General features: G+C 44.8%; 2 protein-coding genes and 2 long non-coding RNA genes across 4 annotated transcripts; all 4 read right to left on the bottom strand.

Moving 5' to 3' along the window:
- Positions 1–346: 346 nt before the first annotated feature.
- Positions 347–8,585, bottom strand: LOC120842561 (BEN domain-containing protein 5-like). Its single transcript, XM_042287816.1, has 5 exons — positions 8,577–8,585; positions 5,646–5,719; positions 4,194–4,416; positions 836–958; positions 347–453 (listed from the first exon to the last, which is right to left on the bottom strand). The coding sequence occupies exons 2-4, from the start codon at positions 5,646–5,648 to the stop codon at positions 840–842; spliced, it is 345 nt and encodes a 114-aa protein (XP_042143750.1). The 5' UTR covers positions 5,649–5,719; positions 8,577–8,585; the 3' UTR covers positions 347–453; positions 836–839.
- A 3-nt stretch (positions 8,586–8,588) lies between these two features.
- LOC120842563 lies at positions 8,589–9,936 on the bottom strand. The gene is made up of 3 exons (XR_005715954.1): positions 9,894–9,936; positions 9,759–9,821; positions 8,589–8,624 (listed from the first exon to the last, which is right to left on the bottom strand). It is a non-coding gene; the product is annotated as an uncharacterized LOC120842563 (long non-coding RNA).
- Positions 9,937–9,963: 27 nt separating this feature from the next.
- LOC121834068 lies at positions 9,964–13,282 on the bottom strand. The gene is made up of 4 exons (XM_042287811.1): positions 13,258–13,282; positions 12,977–13,210; positions 10,141–10,212; positions 9,964–10,070 (listed from the first exon to the last, which is right to left on the bottom strand). Exons 1-4 carry the CDS (start codon positions 13,280–13,282, stop codon positions 9,964–9,966), a joined length of 438 nt encoding a protein of 145 aa, XP_042143745.1.
- Positions 13,283–13,573: 291 nt separating this feature from the next.
- LOC120842562 lies at positions 13,574–16,632 on the bottom strand. Its single transcript, XR_005715953.2, has 2 exons — positions 16,330–16,632; positions 13,574–13,677 (listed from the first exon to the last, which is right to left on the bottom strand). It is a non-coding gene; the product is annotated as an uncharacterized LOC120842562 (long non-coding RNA).
- Between the last annotated feature and the right edge of the window lie 2,193 nt (positions 16,633–18,825).

Here is an 18,825-nt window from a genome sequence, read left to right as displayed (position 1 = left end):
TATGAGTTGAAATGCCATGACGCGTGGCATGGGGTACTATCAGCACCACCTGTCAGATTTTTCAGCGAACCTCAGTGTTTCCTGAGGTTTAGGCAGATTGCTGATTGCACTCATTGCACCACTATGAGCTAGATTTTGACACGGAACGGCATAGTGGTGCAATGAGCGCAAGCGATTTGTCTCCACCTCAGCGCATGCTGAGGTTTACTGAACAATCCGAGAGACAACTCTCATAGTATCGTGCGCCACGCGTAGTGGCATTTCGGCTCGTATTGGCTGCAATAATACATTTGTTCCATTTCAACAGTATTTCCAATATATAACTTAAGCTAAATTAATATAAAAAAAACGGTGAAAAGGCTGCATCGAGTGCAAGCGATGGCAGACCTGCAGCAGCATGAGCAGTCCGTGGCGGGACCATACGTTGGGGCAGGACAGGGCAAAGGGATGAGCCTGGACATATCAAGGGCAATTTAGTGACCAATGAGACCAAACACAGGAAGATTATTGACATACGTCAACAAAAGAGTGGTTCGAGAGACGACAGAGGGACAGTAACAGTGACATGCTTCATTGTAGTTGTGTTACCATGCAACGTTTTGGGGATTTATTGAGCACAGCCTGACGGAGTAGCAATAGCAATCAAGCAACCCACAGCCTTTTCAAGTGGTCATCTGATCAACACACTACTTTAAAGTTGTTTGCATAAATATTTAGAGATATATTAACCTCTAAATAATTTATCTATACCATAATTTAAAATAATTGCTTGTAAACTTGAGACCCAAAATAGTATGTTACTTAATTAAGAAGGTTATACTATACAAGCACATACCTTTTTAGCGATTTCTCCTCAGATCCGACAGCTTTTCGGACAGGTACCGGCGCATCTTCTGGTGCCGGGCTGCCCTTTCAGCCTGGCGGTACCCCCTCTCCCTTAGGTATAGCCAAAAGCAGCCTGGAATATGGAAAATCCAGGGTAATAATTCTTTGCAGTGCTCAGACCTAAAGGGATTTTGAACCAAAATTTGGACTTCAGAATACAGAGCAGGAGCTGTAGGCGGGACGCTACAATCCCTACAACACTACTAGTAAGGCAACATTTCGAATGGATGGCCGTATTTTTAGAAAAAGAGGTTGAGATTGAATGAGGCCGACGAGGCACGTGATGTGAAGATATCTCGTTTCCTCCTTTCTTCGCTTTGCCCCCTCAAAGCGGCGAGGCGGAGAAGACGCGAGGCCATTCCCTCTCTTTCTTGGAAAAACAAGACGTGAACATATCTGTCAAATGCGCCTCTTTTTTTTTTAGAATACGGTCATCCATTCGAGATATCTCTGTCTGAGTGATGTTTTGGTGTTCGTAGCATCCTGTAGCACGCTTTTGCCGCCGTGTTTTGCGGAATCCAGATTTTTGTTCAGCATCCCTTTAAAACTTTGTAGAACACCATACATACAGGCTGGAGGGTCATAGTTTAAGAAGACCAAGTGTAAATTAGTCTCAATGGAAGCAGTTAACTGGCAGCTGGCACCTTAGAATTTAGACAGTTCAGAGATTACCATAAAAGCAAAAGTACCGCAGCATCCTGATGCATGTTCCACTCCCAATAGACGGCCCACCCTGGCTTTCGTTAGATTCTTTTAAGCACAAAACAGGTAACCCATGTCTATAAATCTCACTGTTAGGCCAGTGACTTTGTAAGAAACAGGAGCTGCAACTGGAGATAAGTAGACAATGAACACTGAAAACTGCTTACATTTGGTCCTCATCTCTCGCTGTGGTAACAGCTTAGACAGGCCACAGAATTTAAAAATAGAATTATGAACAGCAGAAACAACCAGTGCAGTTCTATATAAAAACAATCTTTCACATTCCTTAAAAGATCGTCCATTCATGGCCTGGCTACAATATTTATAACCCTTTTTGGTAGCACTCTATGAGGTAGTCTACCTTATATGTTCACCTAACTTTAAATTTTAAGTTAGGTTACCCTCAGGATATTATAGCTGCTTGTTTTTGCTTAACCTTCTAAAAGACTCCAAATCATTATTTCTTTACTTAACCAATATAACAATCTGAGATCTCCATAACAAAGCAATCCTTAGGTTCGGAGTCACTTGAACAAAAAAGAGAAACTGATGGTTTAAATGAGTTCAGAACATTTACCCCCTACAGTTGGCATACATCATAAAAAGTGCATTTCACACCACGAATATACATGTCAGCAAGTCGATTATGACCATAAGAAAATTAAATGCAAAAGCTAAGAGGAACAGTTTATGTTGCTTTTCTTCCCTGAAACTAATAGCCAATATAAGTGAATACCTTTCGTAGCGTAGGCTATTAAAAACAAGGGAATGTTTGTTCCTGCATTTTTGCACATTTCTCTTTTAGTTCAACATGCTGCTTTGAATTTTAATCTGATGCATGTGTCCCCACTAAGAAAAATAAGTAGATAAAGCAAAACAAACAAGTTTTCATAATGCCGAAGTTAAATTCCTCTAGGAATTAATTGGTGCTTTTCGAAAAAATGTGCTTGCACAAGAAGTTACACAAAGTCCAGAATGTAGCTTAGAGTAAATCTTAAAGGGGCACGGAAACGGAATTCCAGAGCTCATTTGCTAGCGTGGATATGGGCTAAGTTGCAGTATCACCTCGAAAACAACAATCTTTCGTTGAAAGGCACGAGAAAACTAAATTCAAAGCTAGTTAAACAGTCTTTCAATGTGCACCTGGTGGATGCCCCCAAAGCTTCGTTGGGAGGTAATCTAGCAAGGTTAGAGATCTTGTGACATAGTGGTGACATAACAGAAACCGCTACGTAGCTGCACTACACATCGGAGTAGCGCCACTCTTTGGAGGTAACTCAACTGTTGGAGTAATCTCGCCCTGAACACGATGACCTTGACATGACTTATCTCACACGTGGGCGCTTAGTTGGCTTAGTCCACGTTGGTCCATGCGAAGCCCACAGGTGTTTCAAATGGCTAGGCTGTAGCATGTTTACACCACCACTATGCAACCGAACCGCAACTTTGCCGGATAACCCACGACGCATCGCACACTCCGTTGACTTCTCTTCGAGCGCTTGCTCGAGTTCGCGGCTTAGAACGAAAAATAAAACCATATTTTCAAAATACAAATGTGAGATTATTATTTACGGTTATTATCTGTTATGCTTGACTTTCATTCTTGGCAGGTCACACGTCCGGGTGTTAGCGGACAACCTACTAGAGTAAAATCTCGGTGATACTAATTGGTATGAATTTCAGAATGAAACGAATTCACGAATTCCCCGGTCAAAGCGCAATGTACACAACGTGAAAATTTTCTGGTATTCCAAATACCTCGACGTGCTGCAACAACTGATATGAATGCATGCCCCGCATCTGATAATGGTAAGGAGGCCACAATCGGTGACTGTAAGCTCCCAAGGCTCCGGGCAGCTGATTGCCGGCTGCAGCCAGGGGTCAGCCGCACTTTGTTTACTCAAAGACGTGAGCTCAAAATTAAATGCGTTTTACAATCTGAAACAAAAACTAAAACTAAACAAAATGCTAAAAGAACTGTGCAAAGTGGCCAGCCCCATCACCATCAACACATGCTTCAAATCAAATCCAATCTGAATCCAAATTCGCTGTTTTGTTTTTGCGATCTTGTGGAATCGTGGTTCAACCTTGGAAAAGCAAAACCAATTTTACTTTAAGGTTACCTTTAAAAAAAGTGATCGCACTGGCAAAAAGAGAAAACCGAGTGGTGTTGGTCGTGTCTTCGGTGTGGTCCACGGTGACATGCGAGCTTGGTTGAAAAGACAAAGGAACCGAATATCGAGAGTGTTCGATGTAGGGCTTCAATAGCACCCAGTGTGGGCACTTTCGAGTATGTGAGTTTGATAAAATGCTTTCTACGAGGTGTATGTTGTTCAGCCGTCATATTTTATCTGCGCAGTAGAATGGGCACCAATTTTTTTAATATTCATGGGTTGAATATAACTGTGTGTTACTATCGGGGGCATGTTAGAATCGTGCAAATTACATACAAGATATTTTCTGCCATAAATAAATCCATGGTAATGCATTCCTTGTGCTTCAAAATATAAATTTCATTTCGCTTTTGTTGATACGAATTTAGCATGAAATATTTTACGCGACCCCGCGAGGATTGTATCAAGATTTTAAACAAAATGCTTGCTTACCTGAGAGAGCCTGCACCTTGTGCGGAGTAAGTGGGGCAAATGCTTTTTCTTGCCCCGCTGCTTTTGCTTTGTTGGAGAGGGTGCCGGTCACTGACTTCTCTAAAAGCACTTCCACTGGCCAAATGGAAGAGGCCGTGATTTTACAAAACATGGAGTCGCTCTCCGCTTTCTGCATCTCCATCCAGGATTCTTGATTGATGTAGACTCCTTGCCCAGCATGGATCTGCAATAAACAAAACCGAGAAAGTTTCACACATACCAGTCGAGTTGACACAAAGTAGTACTGTATTCTCCAAGAAGGTGCATCTAAAAAGCACTAAATAATTACAGGTATAAAATGTAGGCCTTTAAATTTAAAACAGTACTACCTTTAAAATCTCATCCACATGGGCATCTGCAAAGTTGATGAGCCCACAAAGCTTCATGTCACTTGCATCAAACAGGTATGTAACCCCTAGTTGCATCATGTGAGCGTGACAATAAAACATTTGCAGGCCCTGGCTATAACTACAATTAAGAGCCTGGCTACAATAATGTTTTAAAGGCTTATGGTAGCAATCAATTCAATCTACTGTGCGTACACCACCCTGTTCTTTTAATGTACCGCATTAACTCGTGTAAGGGCCGCACTATTTTTTCCCGGTTTGAGGGCCAATTTTCTATGTGAAGCCCCATACACGGATTAAAAAAAAAATATATCTGTATGCACATTCCGAAATGAACGTACATGAGCACACTCGGCTGCACTGGTCAGAAACGCCTTCACTCCGGAATTCAAACTCAATCGTCAGTCGGATTTAATTAGTTTACATACAGCGCAATACGCATCTTTTTTTATTTTTTTTTCCGTACTTGATAGCATGCGCGGCAACTTTTGACTTCAATCCCGTATGACTGTTGAAGTGGTACTTGCCCATAGCTCTCAGATTGCGCGAAAAGGCAGACAAATTGCGACACTTTGACACAAATCGAAGAACAAAAGGAAACCTCCCCAGAGCGTACAGTGGTGTTCGAAAACTTAGTGCACGCGCGAGCCGAGCCCGCTAAATCCCCATTCCTCGCGCTTGCCTCGGAACCTGACATATCCTTTATCTTTTCTCAACGCCTTGCTGCAACACAACGCATCCCATTAGTGCCGCCGACCACGATCGAGGTCGACAGCCATTATGCCATACGGTGATACGGATGAGTGGAGAGCAGATATCAGGGATGCGGACACGTGCTGCTATGTGCTCCGGCGGTGGCTAGTGCCACCTAGCGATACAAATTCATAGAAAACGTGGCATTACAGTCGGCACGCCTCAAAAACAAGGGGGTGCGGTGCATACGCAAATAATTTTAGTAATTTTTTTTTTTGCAATGCTTTGTTCTAAATATGGGGGTGCGGCCCTGACACGCGATTATACGGTATACCATACATTGCATGAAACTGCGAAAAAATTTTTATTTTACCATTTCATCCTCATTTTGGAGGCCGATGGTGTGATCCACGATCTCGTTCTTAGCAAGGCCGTCCACCTCAGCAACTGAAAAACAATTTCACATTAACTAAAGTTATGACAGTGTAAAGCTTTTGAATTTGAACATTAATACAAATGCAAACAGGATCATGTTAATATTCAGATTTTTCTATACTCTAGGAGCTTGAAGAAACTCTTTGCAAGAGCTTCACTGGTGGAACACGCAGTAAAACATCTAGTAGAACCCCGATAATTCATCTTGGTTGGTTTGAAATTTGTATAATTATATACATATATATGTATAATTTGCAATATTTCCATGGTTCCGTAACTTTTCATGAAAAACGTTCAGCCTTTCCACTCTCGTGAAGAGGGAAGACCAGCGGAGCTGCACTCGATACACTGCTGCAACGCGCACGCGCCCGTTTCCCGATTCTTCTTGTCCGACACGCCGCCGATCGTGGATACGTCTCCGTTGACCCAGAGTCGGTTGCACTAAAGCCTGTCTATCCTGGGAAAAGTGGCGCCATTCATTGTTGCAGAAATGCTCGAGGCATGTGCCGCACCCACTTCTGAGAAATTCATGGCGTCTCAAATCTAACTCAGTGCTGCGCTGTGCCACCATGATCTTCCCAAGGGCTGCACGTGCCTCGTGTATCGATGCACCTTGCGCTACTTTCGAAACATGAAGGAACTTTAGGTCGCACACGGTGCACGAGACGCCAGACGTGTAATCCTCGGACTCCCTCTGGAACATCACCGTCGCGCCCGGCAACTGTTTTGCCGGCGTGGAGTGCAGTCGTCGCCGGGCCTCGCACTTGCGTTTGGCCTCCGTGGCACGATCGTCATCCGTGGTGTTGGCCTGCCCACGGCCTTTACATCGCTGGCTTTGTTCTCGGCGGCGGCTTTCCAGGCAAGCGATGTGCTCTTCTTTGGCAAGGGAATCTGAAGCGCTCGACGTAGTGAAGTCGAGGCGACAGCGGCTTTGCGGTGGTTACGGACCCATTCGCACTGCTGCGTACGTCGCCGCTCTTTCCGCAGCCAGTCTTCTTTCCCCGAAAGGGCACGCGGCTGACCCATCGTAAGTCCAAACCGAAACTGACAAGAGCGTAGGAAACAGTGTGCTAAACAGACGAGGACAAAGAAACACATGTGACGAGCGCTGCGCTCGTTACGTGTGCTTCTTCTTTGTCGTCGTCTGTTTTCGCACTGTTTCCTACGATGAATTCCCACCAACGCGCCGCCCAACAATCCATTCTTCTATGATAGCTGGAAAGGTTGCCGCCATCTACCAGCGACGGCGGCAACCAGATTGGTTGTGTGCTTGCCGCCGTCGCTTATAGATGGCAGTAGCTGTCCAGAGGCGTTTTTGTCGACAAGTGTTTTGTACCGGACACGATCCTCGGGAACCAAGCCCTTAACAGCGCCGCTGTAAAATATAATCCGATAATAAGAGCGCTCGCGCTTGCATGCCCGGCCGATTCGGTCTTCCAGGTTTACTTTTTAGTTGCTAGGCGGCACAAGTTGGCATCCTTATCCAGCAGCAAAAACGAACATGGCACACGTCTGTTGTTTTGTTTCCTTTTTTTCTAGTCTGTGCACTTTGTTTTTTTAGCTTTGGCACGCTTACCAAAGGCGCCACTGTCATCTCGCGTAGAGTTGCTGATCTGCGTCACTGATCAGGAGGGGTTCTTGTCGTTGCGCCACAGTAGTTTGGGCCGTTTTGAGATGCACACGCTTTATAACCATTCTTAAGAACAAGGCGAGGATGGTGAAGGCATACAACAGGTCTAAAATAGACCTGTTGGTTATCGGTCTATTTCTTCTACCAGTACACCGAGCACACGGAACCTTATCTATTGCTCGACTCAGTGGTGCTCTAATTCCAGTGGCAACAGCTCTGCCAAGTCCTTTGGGTTCCCGAATGATGAAAGGTAAAGACGGGCTGCTATACTTTTGATTATACAGTTTCGGATTGCCGAAAACTTGCTGCTGCATGTTTCATTATGGTAGAGTTATTGTAGAAGGTCAGAAGGGACAGGGCATTTATCTTAAAATGAGCGGTGTAGGCAATATCGGTGTTAGAGCACCGCAGCTCGCTAGCACGTGCGTGGAGCAGCTGGCGCTGCAGAAGGAACCTGCGAGAGACCGTGGCGATCGAATCACAGTCGCTAACTACTGCAAAGTTAAATAGGTGATTGCAAGTCTGTGAATACTTGAATAGTAGTTTTGTGTAGATTTTGTTACTTTGTTGTGCCGTGCAGTAAAATTTTTTTTCTGCATAAAAAGCGTGCCTAATAAAAAAAGAACTTGCAAAAGAAGTTTGGACTTGTGCTCAGAATGGCGATGTGCGCACATCTTAAGCCGCGAAACAGCACCGGCTGGGCGCACTCTGCATCCATTGATTGACGATTTAATGAGAAGTGGCTGTCACTGAACATGCACTGTTGCCAAGCCGATCTCATTCGAACGACGCAAAGTCAAGTGCAATCGTTTCGGAAGCGTCAGACATTCGCAAAAAACGCACACTTTTTTTCTTTTTTTTTTCTACAAAAGATTACATTGTTTTGTAGAAGAACAAGATAGGATGCAAATTCGTTTGGAGTTCGGAGGCTGCTTCGAACTCCGAACGAACTTGCATCCTTTTGTCGCCGAGGGTGAAAGAGAGGTAGAGGAGGGACAACACTTCTCACACCCTCCCCCATAACCAAGCGGTTGCCATGACGACAGCACGCGTATTGTTTTGTCTTTTTCTTATTCCTTTTGGAGAAACCCAACGCCCGTTAGGGGAGATTTGGCGCTGCCGTCTGCAATTGGAGTCCCAATGGGAGGTACAGGAAGATTCCGCCGGTTGACTAAAGTATGGGTTCTCTTAGTACGATAAACATCCGAGTACCCAAAGGTCGGGCCATAAATAACTTACGTGGTGGGCAGTCGGACCCTCCAGCATCTCCCGCAGGTAGTCCTGCAACTGATCAAAAAGGTCGGGTAAGAGAAAGGTGTTTCCAGGAGCCCTGGCTAGTAACTTTATATAAAGTCATGAATTTTGGCACTAGAAAGGACCATATACAACAATTCTACAAGCCATCCGGTGTGCCCCCTAGCAGCATTACTCATGCGCATCGGGGTGTAGGCAGAAAGCGCGGCATTCCACATCAACAAATTATGAGGATATATTGTCGCAGGCGCCAGTTTGGGTCCTCATGCTATTTTTAGGCGATCTAGTTTTCTTTGTCTTCCTTGTAACGCCCGACTGTTCTAGTGGCCTTTGTGAAATGGAGAAGGCGCGGTAAACCGTAAAGCGTTGCGTGAATGGTGAAACAGAGCAACCCCAAGGAAGAATAAACGCTATGAACTCAGCATGACATTATGCTGAGTGTTGGCATTCGGAAGCTGCTTTCCACACTCGCATTTTCTGCACAATCGGCTCTCTTTCTGCGTCAGGTTAACCGGTTAGTTGCGACTCGTTTTGGTCGCTGCTAGCCATATCTGGCATAAGCACATGGTCACATTTCAAATCGTGACATGAAACAATATGCAAAAAATAAAAAAGTTTATGTTCGTAACTTTCTGCCAATCTGTGTGGTAGAAAACAACTTTGGCCGTGTGACTGCAATTACCTAAAGACTGGCTTTCCAAATGAACACTACGATCGCAAAGCTTGTCTTAGTGATAAATGGTCTCAAGCAGTAAGCAACCTTGATTCTTACTAAATCGTTCATACTAAAGCTGCAGTACCAAGCACAAAGATATTGTCAGTCTTTATGTCAAAATGTGCTTAATTTTGTCGTCACTATGCAGATAACCATCACTGCATGAACTTTTCATGAACACTGTGATGCATATTCATAGTGATTTCGTCACCATATAATGCTGATTCAACACGATTCACTTTGCCACTTGTCCAAAAGTTTGACTAATTATCTAAAAATTTACAAGTCTGTAGCAAGCTCCCGCCAGATGCACCCAAACCCAAGTAATGCGTGCGTCAGGCAAGATCGCCAACAGCAAGATCCCATGCGTCACTCACAGAGCTGAGAACAACTCATTTTTAGAAACACAAGGCACAATCCTGATAAAATAATAGCTGCTAAATGTTTCTTACCTCCACTGGCCACAGCTGCCACTGGGGCTGGGCTAGGTGGGGCTGGGACTGGCCTAGGTGGAGCTGAAAATAATCCAGTTGTTAATAAAACTTGCAGTACAATGCTGGTGATTAGTGCTACTAAATGTTTCTTACCTCCATTGGCCGCAGCTGCTACTAGGGCTGACCTAAGTGGGGCTGAAAATTATCCAGTTGTTCATAAAACTCACAGCACAATGCTGGTGATAAGCGCTACTAAATGTTTCTTACCATCTTTGGCCGCGTGTGCCACTGGGACTGGCCTAGGTGGAGCTGGGACTCGCCTAGGTGAGGCTAAAAATAATCCAGTTGTTCATAAAACTCAGTACAATGCTGGTGAAAAGCACTACTAAATGTTTCTTACCTCCAATGGGCACGGAGATCCCCGCTTGAACAGCCGCTGTTACAGCGACCCCTGGCACTTGTTCAGGAAGGGCTAAGAATAATCCAACATCCAATATCATGCCTAGCACACTAGAAATATGTATCAGTTCCATCTAATGACCTCTTTCATGGATCAAACTTCCTGCTTAAAAGGCTCAATATAATGCTATGCCGAAACAGTTTCACCCATCTGCAATAAATGCACTCTGTTTCTGGGACCAAATAATGTCACCTGAATTAATAGTAAAAGAGGTCTGTCCCATATACAATAAACCAGCAATGGATGGCAAATTAAGGAAAGTCAGCCATTAGGCTGACTTCCCTTAATTATAACGGCTACCTGGGCATGAACTGTACATCTGCAAACAATACAAATGACGACACTAGGTACATGTTTCTTCAACAACAGCCATCCTCACAATCGTTGTAACCTTTCGGTATGTCAACAATACCCCTGGCACACAGGGAAATCAATGTCATTTTCAGCGAATGTCATTATTCTTGCAGAACGTGCTGCACATACATGTTTAACGTCATTAGACTCCATGATGATGATTGAACACCAGTCATTGTAGCAAACTATTACATTATTATATTTTAGAAAAAAAGCACTGCCTGTAGCGGGGTTCTTAAACATTTAGCAGGGTTCTCTAACCTTTTGGTCCCACGGAACCCCAGGAAACCAAAAAAAATCTGCCTCAAATTTTTGCCGACCAAGAAGCAACAGAAGCACAATCGTAGGCAATTTCGCTTGCTTCTCATATATTGCCACCATATCATTCGCAATGTTAGTACAAAGTGAGATGAAGGCGCTTTGCATGATCCTGCCGCGCAGACCACGGCGTGGGGGACGGAGGGGCAGGAAGGTCAAATTTAGGTCTTTGCGAAACCCATGAGACTACCTCTCGGAACCCAGTTTGAGAACCCCTGGTCTATAGCTTGGAACTGTCTCCTAGATTATTTAAACACAATAATAAGCAGATCTTACGCTGGATGTTATTACTTTGTTATATTATTAGCATTATTGTAGGTTCCGGATTGGACACCAACGCAGCAATTCGAAGCCGAAGCTACATTGCGATGTAGCAACATGGCCCCTGTGGTGCCACGGCTGTTATTAGAGCGTGAACCTGGTGATTTTGCATGTGCTTGACTTCTGGCAACCGTACTTATGTGTCTACGTGCGAAAGATCGCACAGAACTGCAGAGACACAAATTAAAAGTGGGAGCTGCAAAACATGTTGCAAAACGTTCAGCACTGTTTGCTCGCGTGCTCATTTGCGGTGGCTCAAGTCTTACAAGTGTTCTTCCCCTGCTCTTACGAGGGCAAACGTCTCAGCTTCAGACCAGTGGGCTTTCTGATTTGGTTTTTCTGCCTCAGAAGTATCTCACATTGAAGCGGGGAGATCCATAGCCAAAACGTGATCAAAACGCTGAAACCGCCGTTGTCGACTTAAAACTAACATGGCCGACCATCAGGCGCCAAATTTGGTAGATGAGAACACGAGTAATTATTTTACATTCTGCACTCTACTGTCTTTTAGTTAAAAAAAGAAAAAAGAAATGCATATCTACTAACATATGTCTGAATAACTCGTAATTTGTACCTTTTACAGCGGAGCTGTTATAGGGCTAGTTTACCCAGGATCGTGTCCACCGCAAAAGAAATGTTAACACAAAACTCTGGTTGCCGCCGTCACTCATAGATGGCGTAGCTGTCCAGAGTGTTGTGTTTGTCGGTTGTCTGCTTGCCGCCGTCACTCATAGTTGATGCAACCTTTCGAGCCTTTCCACTCTGGCTTGCTGACTTGTGGCCGGTCATTACTTCATTCCCACCATAGTACAACTCCGCTGGTCTTCCTTCTTCACCAAAGTGGAAAGGCTAAAAGCTTTTGTTATTATTATCTCAGATTACTGCGCCCTACAGTGTCTCTGCTGTCGAGATAACACAGTTTGCATGAAAGTGACTGCGAATGAGTTCGGCATAACTCAATCAGTAGTGAATGCCATTTCCAGTAAATGTCATTAAATACTGCCGTATGGCAGCAAACGAAAGACACTTCAGGCCGAATGTCATTTGCTGGTAATGACATTATTTTTCCCGTGTGACAGCGGTATAACTCAAACACTGAATAAACCTAGAGTCCCAGACATTGTTTAGACCTGATTGTCCATAAATTTCGAGAATTACCAAATAAGCATGATATGAAGTTTGGCATCGAGAAGGACAACATACACGAACTTTACAAACCATTCGGTATTGTTGCAATAGTATACACAGCTGTACCACACAGCAGCTTGTGCCACATAGCAGATGGCTGCATACGTAGTCGACACTCATGTATTTTGCTACCACCGACCAGGCGGCACAAGCTGCCGTCTAAAATACAAAGGTGCTCATTCGCGCCCATTCCATCAAATAATGCTGTCGCACCCACTGGCTGCTGGTGTAATTGGAATTGTTCTTGACAACATTCTTAAAGCCGTGTTAAAGTCAAGAAAAAGCACTGTAGAAGATGACCATGAGTTGTCGGCAATCTGCTGCATGAGATGGTAGCAAGTTTCACCACACCCCTAAAGTGGGGATTGCACATATCTTTCTTTTTTTAAGCTTTCATGCCTTGTGAGCTTGCCCACTCCATATTTTTTATGTTTCTCTTTTTAACCAATGTGGCCGTGCTTTCGACACCTGGCAATGTTTATGCATTTCTTTTAGATTTGAGTATCCTTTTACCTTTTCCATCAAAACACCAGTACAATCGAAATGGATGCAGGATCACTATCTACATACTGTGAACTAAGTAAACAGCATTTACCTTTTCCAAGCACTTTTGCGCAAAGAGCAAGCAGCAGCTCGTGGTTTAGTTTAAGCAGGCCCTCGTTCTCGGCCTTCAGGCGGCGAATCTTGGCTGCCCGCTTGTCGAGCTTGGCCCTCAACCTCAGCACCTCTGGGTTCTCCTCCTCCTTTTCCTCCTCCGAGTCACCCAGATACTCCACCAGCTCCTTTTCAACTTGGCTTTTTACACCGCACCTCAGATTTTTTTTTTTTTCTGAAACGGAAAGGGTGATTTACTAAACAAGCACATACTTGCAGTACTTTGTTTCATTTGCAAGATTTCCATTAAAGGGACACTGAAATAAAAATTCTCTATTTTACTGCCGGAATGGGTCAGGTATTTTCAGGCAAAACCATTGATCGTCTTAAAACAAAGAAAATTCTCAAGAACCAGTGGGACGAAATCTTGCTCCAGTGCAAGGCTTGCTCGGGACAGTAAAAGTTGAAAAAAAAAAAAAATGCAGAAAGGAAAAAAGGTTATAGTTGTTCGTTCTGGAAGCGACTGAGACTCTCCCACAACTATATGTCTGAAGTCTCGAAATCGCAGTGTGACCCCTGAATAGTTATCATGGCTCACTTTAGTCAGGGTTCCTGACTTTTGTAAGCTGGAGGACCGCTTGGCTGCTGGTTCTGATGCCCGTTCCCGCCTGGCTGATGGCTCCGACAGCTTCTCCTTGGTATCTAGTGGACATGTGATCAGAAGTCAACAAATAAATTCGAAATGCCATCTTAAATATACTTTCCTGCTGATTTTTGACAGTTGGCAGTCTGCCTATTGCAGGGGTCTCAAACACGCGGCCCGCGACTCGCTGAGAAGCGGCCCGCAGGCCCGCTCCTCAGCGATTTTCATGTCTCGAGCGCTAGAAATGACATGTGTCATAGTGATCTCATCTCGTCGATTCATTTTCACTCGGAAAGTAGCTCCGCTCTTTTCACCTCTTCACATGGTTTATACTTTTCTCTGTTTATTTGCCCTTTGTTTCGCTTTATTCTTTGCTTCCCATCTTTTCTGTAATGTACAAAAATTCCGCTACCTGTCTGCAACCTCGAGCTATTCGTTGAAGGATACATTTCGGCTGCGCAACTCTCGCTTAGCAGGAGCAAGTGCTAAAGATAAAGCCATGAGCTCGGGATTCTCACCTTCAAAAAAACATCACAATAAAAGACGATTATTTGTTCAGAGTGTTATAATAAAAATAGTGAGGAATTCAACAACTGCCAAATTAAATTATTGTTTTTTAAAGACATGTTGAGCTGGGAACGATAGATTACTTGCTCTCTTGTTCTACTAAAAATGCCAGCACGTTGGCGGGGCAGTGTAATTTTAATTTCTGTTATCACATCAGGTCAGTGCCCAAAGTTGTCATATACACAAATCAAATTTAAAAATGTCACTGGCAAAACTGTGAGTTTACAAAAAGCATAGGGCACGAGGTCTCTACTCATTAAAATGTTCACCCCCCCCCCCCTACCCCCCCGTCTTACGGAGGCCCTCCAACTTTCCAGTATGGGCTATCTGGCCCTCACCCTCAAACGAGTTTGAGACCACTGGCCTATTGGAACTGTACTAAAAATGCCGACGAACGCTTGTATCTACGTCGCTCCCTGCTCAGTGAACACTAACAAACAATTGCAATAAGACTAAGCCAACGTCTTAATAATAAACAATAAGACTAAACAATAAACAATAAACAATAAGACTAAACAATAAGACTAAGCCAACGTACAACGTCGTGCACCTTGATCGGAAGTGGCTTCACGCACGACACGGAGACAGGGGTGGAACTCATGAAATGTACTTGGGAGCAGCCACGGGAGCAGCCGAAACAGCTGTTTTGGAGCAGGTCGGGAGTAGCTAAAACTACGTTCAGGAGCAGGATAGGAGCAGCTGAGATCAGTTTTCATTGCACTTCAGCGAGTGTCTTAGACAAGCACGGGAGCAATTTCAATTGTGCTTAGCAGCACAGATGAATATGAGTGGTTAGGGACTTAGGTAGATGGGATAACAGTGTGGATGCTGGGGGGGGGGTGGGATAACCCCCCCCTCCCCCCCTGCATCCACGCCGCTCGCAAGGACAGTATGCAACTGCTGGCTGCTAAATATAAAACTATTAAACCCCCCGTATACCCCGCTTCGAAGCATCCAGCCGGCAACCCAAGCCCCGCCGTCCCCCATGCACCTCTGGAAAGGGAGTCCCAAACCAATTAGCTGAGCGAAGTTTCGTCAAAAACATTCGGTTTTTTCAGTGTTAATCGTACAAAAGAAATGTAAATATTGCTAAATGCCTCGACAAAACACAATGTTAAAAAAAAAATTAAAAGAAAAGTAAGTTGACAATGGGGATTGAACCAGGGTTCGCTGTGTCTGAGGCAGACGCATTACCTCTATGCTATGCTACATTTCATTTTATTTATTTCTACTCGGGAGAGACGGGGGTGCGGCAGAAAGGCCAAAGGCAGCCAGACAGCCTGCAAAACCCAAACTAGATTTAAAAAAAAAAGGGGGGGGGTAGATGAACAATAAACACTAGGAACAACAAAGAGGGGGGGGGGGGAGATAAATAATAGCAACAACAAAAGAGGGGGGAGGGGGGTAGATAAACAATAAACACTAATGACAACAACACTATGCACAGTCAGAAACGGAAAGAAACGCGAACAGCAGGCGGACGGCCCCCAGAGCCATGCCAAAGCCCGGGACCCGCCGAGCTAGGGCTGAACACATCCTACTCGAATGTGTCCGACCCCAGTCCGGCGCGCTCCAAGCTCCAGCGCAGCGCCGGCGGCGCCCCGAGAACCGTCGACCGGCCACCCCCGCCCCATCCCGCCCCGACTGCACATATACAACAAGGATTATGACAGCGAGTGGCGGGGATGACTGGCCACCTCTCGACGAAGAGTTCCATTTCTTCACGCGACGTGGGCGGGCACTGGGTGAGGCTAGTAGGTAGTGAGCGCCAGTGCGCAATGGCCCTCACCGCGAAAGACGGACGGTGTCTCTGCGTGCAACTTCGCTAATCTCGTATTGACAGCTGGTTTTATACGAGAACCAAAACTTTTCGCGTCGCGAGTCCTTTCTGGTCGAGGTGCAGGACGTCGTGCGTATAGCCTTATTCTTCCAATAAACATTTTTGCTCAACACATCTTAAAACGTCAAATAACGTATCGCTAATTAATTACATGCACTTAATATTGTTTTCTGCTCTCCTTTTGACCGACCCGGTACTCTCCGCCGTGTGTGCATTCGCCCAAGACGTGCAGTGACAATTCGCATAACTGCCATACAAACGAGTGTCTAGAGGGTTGAACCACCATTGTGGATATATCACTCACCCGCCAGCTTGATGATCTCTGCATCGTAGTATCCACCTCGAGTGTTTTCGTCCCCATCCCAAAATACTTTGTAAGTCGTCCTCCTTTCAAAGTCAGCCACGTTGGCTGGATGAAAGTTCTTCACAAGAGCTGTCTGGACGGTTGATATCTTGCCATCTTGCAGAAATTTCACTTTGGCGAACATGCCCACTGGGAGGGACGCGAGGAATGAAACGTACAAAAAACAAAACACACGGGAAAGATGCAGAAATACGCGGTACAGTACTACAGTAGAAAACGCGAATACGAGGGAATACACTAGGAACCGATACACAAAAGAAACACGAATAAAATGGCCGCGATGGATCGCGTGTTTGCTTTTGGATTTGGATTTGGATATGAGGTTAGCATCTTGCCAACGCAGTGTTGGCAGATGGGAAAAAAAAGTGAATTCAGTAGATGAGATACTAGAGAAAAATATTATTTTTGTATTCCCGACCGTTCTAATAGATAATATAACTTAATAAATGTTGCACTAATCAAGACTCATAAATTATTTGTGGCAACTCCATCGTTTCCGTGACGCCGTCAAGCCTATATGCCGTCAAGCGACCGAAACCGAAACAAACTTTTTTTCAAAATATTTCAAAAAATCTAAAGGGTGCAAACGAGCTGGTAAAGGTATAACGTCATTTAAGGCAAAGCCCGAGACAATGCCGAACAATGTGGAGCCGAGCCCCCCCCCCCCCTTTCCCGAAACAAAATTAAAGCTAAGTTCGAGAAAGTCCTGTTTTTTGCTTTCTGCATGTTTTTCCAATTCGCAATTTCCAGCGGCCGAGTGCAGATCACATGCCTTCCAGAAAGATCCATCGTCGAAAGTGCAGTTCTTCTTTTCCACGCTGTTTTATACTTATATATTTTTATTCTTTGTGGAAGTGGCCGGAGGGGTGTGCGCGTACGAAACCGTATCGGTTTCCCAAGTACACGCGTACGCGGCTGTGTTGGCTGTGTACGTCTGTGGCAACGAGGTAGTTGGTTTGTGGATGATTAGCTGAATGAATAGACGTATTGATAAATTACCCAACCATCAAGGAGAATGCAGGGATTGGTGTTCTACGCTCCGCCACACGTGCTGGCCTCAGCAGTAGTAACTTTTCTAAGGCAAACCCCTAAAACAAATGACTTCTTGCACACGCGTTCGTCAACGCTTTATTTTGGTTATTTACTTCAAATATTTTATACGGGGAAGGCGTGCGCGTGTGGCGCGTGGAACACCAATCCCTGCATCCACCTTGATGCTTGGGTAATTTAGCAATAGGTCTATTGAGGGCCACATATGCATTGGTTCGTTTTTGTTTTTGTTTTTTTTAATTTGCGTTTGTTTGTGAACATGAAAGCCAGCACCTTAAACTGCGTATTGTGCCCGTGAATTTATTTTTTTCTGTAAAAAATTGCTAGTAGGTTTTTCTTTTTTTTTTTTTTTTGGGGGGGGGGAGGGAAGGAGAGAATTGGCAGTCAGCGCGCAAAGTCGTTCTTTGTGGTTGTGAAAAGATCGGAATGACAGGAAAGGAGCAGCAGCTTTTATTTCTTCTGTGGAGATTGTTCTCTCTTTTACCGTTCTCGGTCACCCTTGTCGATGAGCAAGTGAACGGAAAAAGACAATTAACAAAGCGAAGCTGCTGCTTCTCATTTGTAATAGTACTATAAGTCGTATAGTCGTATAAGTCGTCCCTGGAGTTGTTCAATCGTCAGACTCTGAACGATTCGCACGTCAGACCTAGAGGTAGCAATTAGAAAAGGGTGAGTTCCGCTCGTGGATTTGAAGTGGTTCTCGAGGTGAAATGTATGAATTAAAATGTTTATCGGAAGTGTATAATAGTTTTGCGGTGAAATTGCAAGTCGTTGCTTCATTTCTAATTGTTGAAGCCATGTCTCCAAACTATTCCAAAATTCAATCCAATCCAATCCGAGCCGACCGTCTATTTGGATGTTGGTAAGCCAAGACTTTCGAGATGCTGTGAATGCTGTGCGAGACTTGTCGCCACTAAAACTCATAATTAGGGCTGCTGGTCGTAGGCTTTCGTTTCTGGCTGGGATTGCTGGTTCTCTGCAACGTGATGCTCTGGCTCTACACGCGGTACTCTGACGCCTCGTCTCCTTACTGACTTCCTCATCGTAAGCCTTTTTTGTTTTAAGCTTTAATGGCAGTTGTTTACTCTTTGTGATATCTCGATATTATTTCACCCTTTGGTATGCCTCCCGGGAGAAAACGGCACTATCGGGATTATATGGCACCTGGGGAACAATCGCCCATTCCAAGGCAAACGCTGTGCAACCGCCGCAAAAACAGTAGAGTGTCAGATGGCGATCATGATTCTGTTTACGACCGTGGTTCAACTGACGAACTTGCCCCAGCCGACGACCGTGGTTCATCTGACGAACTTGCCCCAGCCGACGGCCCTGCCCCAGCCGACGACCCTGCCCCAGCCGACGACCATGCCCCAGCCGGTTCAACTG

Source organism: Ixodes scapularis, unplaced genomic scaffold, assembly GCF_016920785.2.
Source record: "Ixodes scapularis isolate PalLabHiFi unplaced genomic scaffold, ASM1692078v2 ptg000460l_1___fragment_1__unscaffolded, whole genome shotgun sequence".
In the NCBI taxonomy this organism is placed as follows: Eukaryota; Metazoa; Arthropoda; class Arachnida; order Ixodida; family Ixodidae; genus Ixodes; species Ixodes scapularis.
Note: the sequence above shows the minus strand (reverse complement) of the source record. Positions and strands in the feature narration are given on the sequence as shown.

Excerpts from the sequence above, each read along its gene's own strand:
- LOC120842561 (XM_042287816.1), bottom strand. Across the intron at positions 959-4,193 it reads CAAGGTGCAGGCTCTCTCAG|GCTGCTTTTGGCTATACCTA; the intron begins GTAAGCAAGCAT and ends TCCATATTCCAG.
- LOC121834068 (XM_042287811.1), bottom strand. The coding sequence starts at position 13,282 with ATGGAAATCTTGCAAATGAAACAAA. Across the intron at positions 13,211-13,257 it reads AATCTTGCAAATGAAACAAA|AAAAAAAAAAAAATCTGAGG; the intron begins GTACTGCAAGTA and ends TTTCCGTTTCAG. Across the intron at positions 10,071-10,140 it reads GATCTCCGTGCCCATTGGAG|CCTCACCTAGGCGAGTCCCA; the intron begins GTAAGAAACATT and ends GATTATTTTTAG.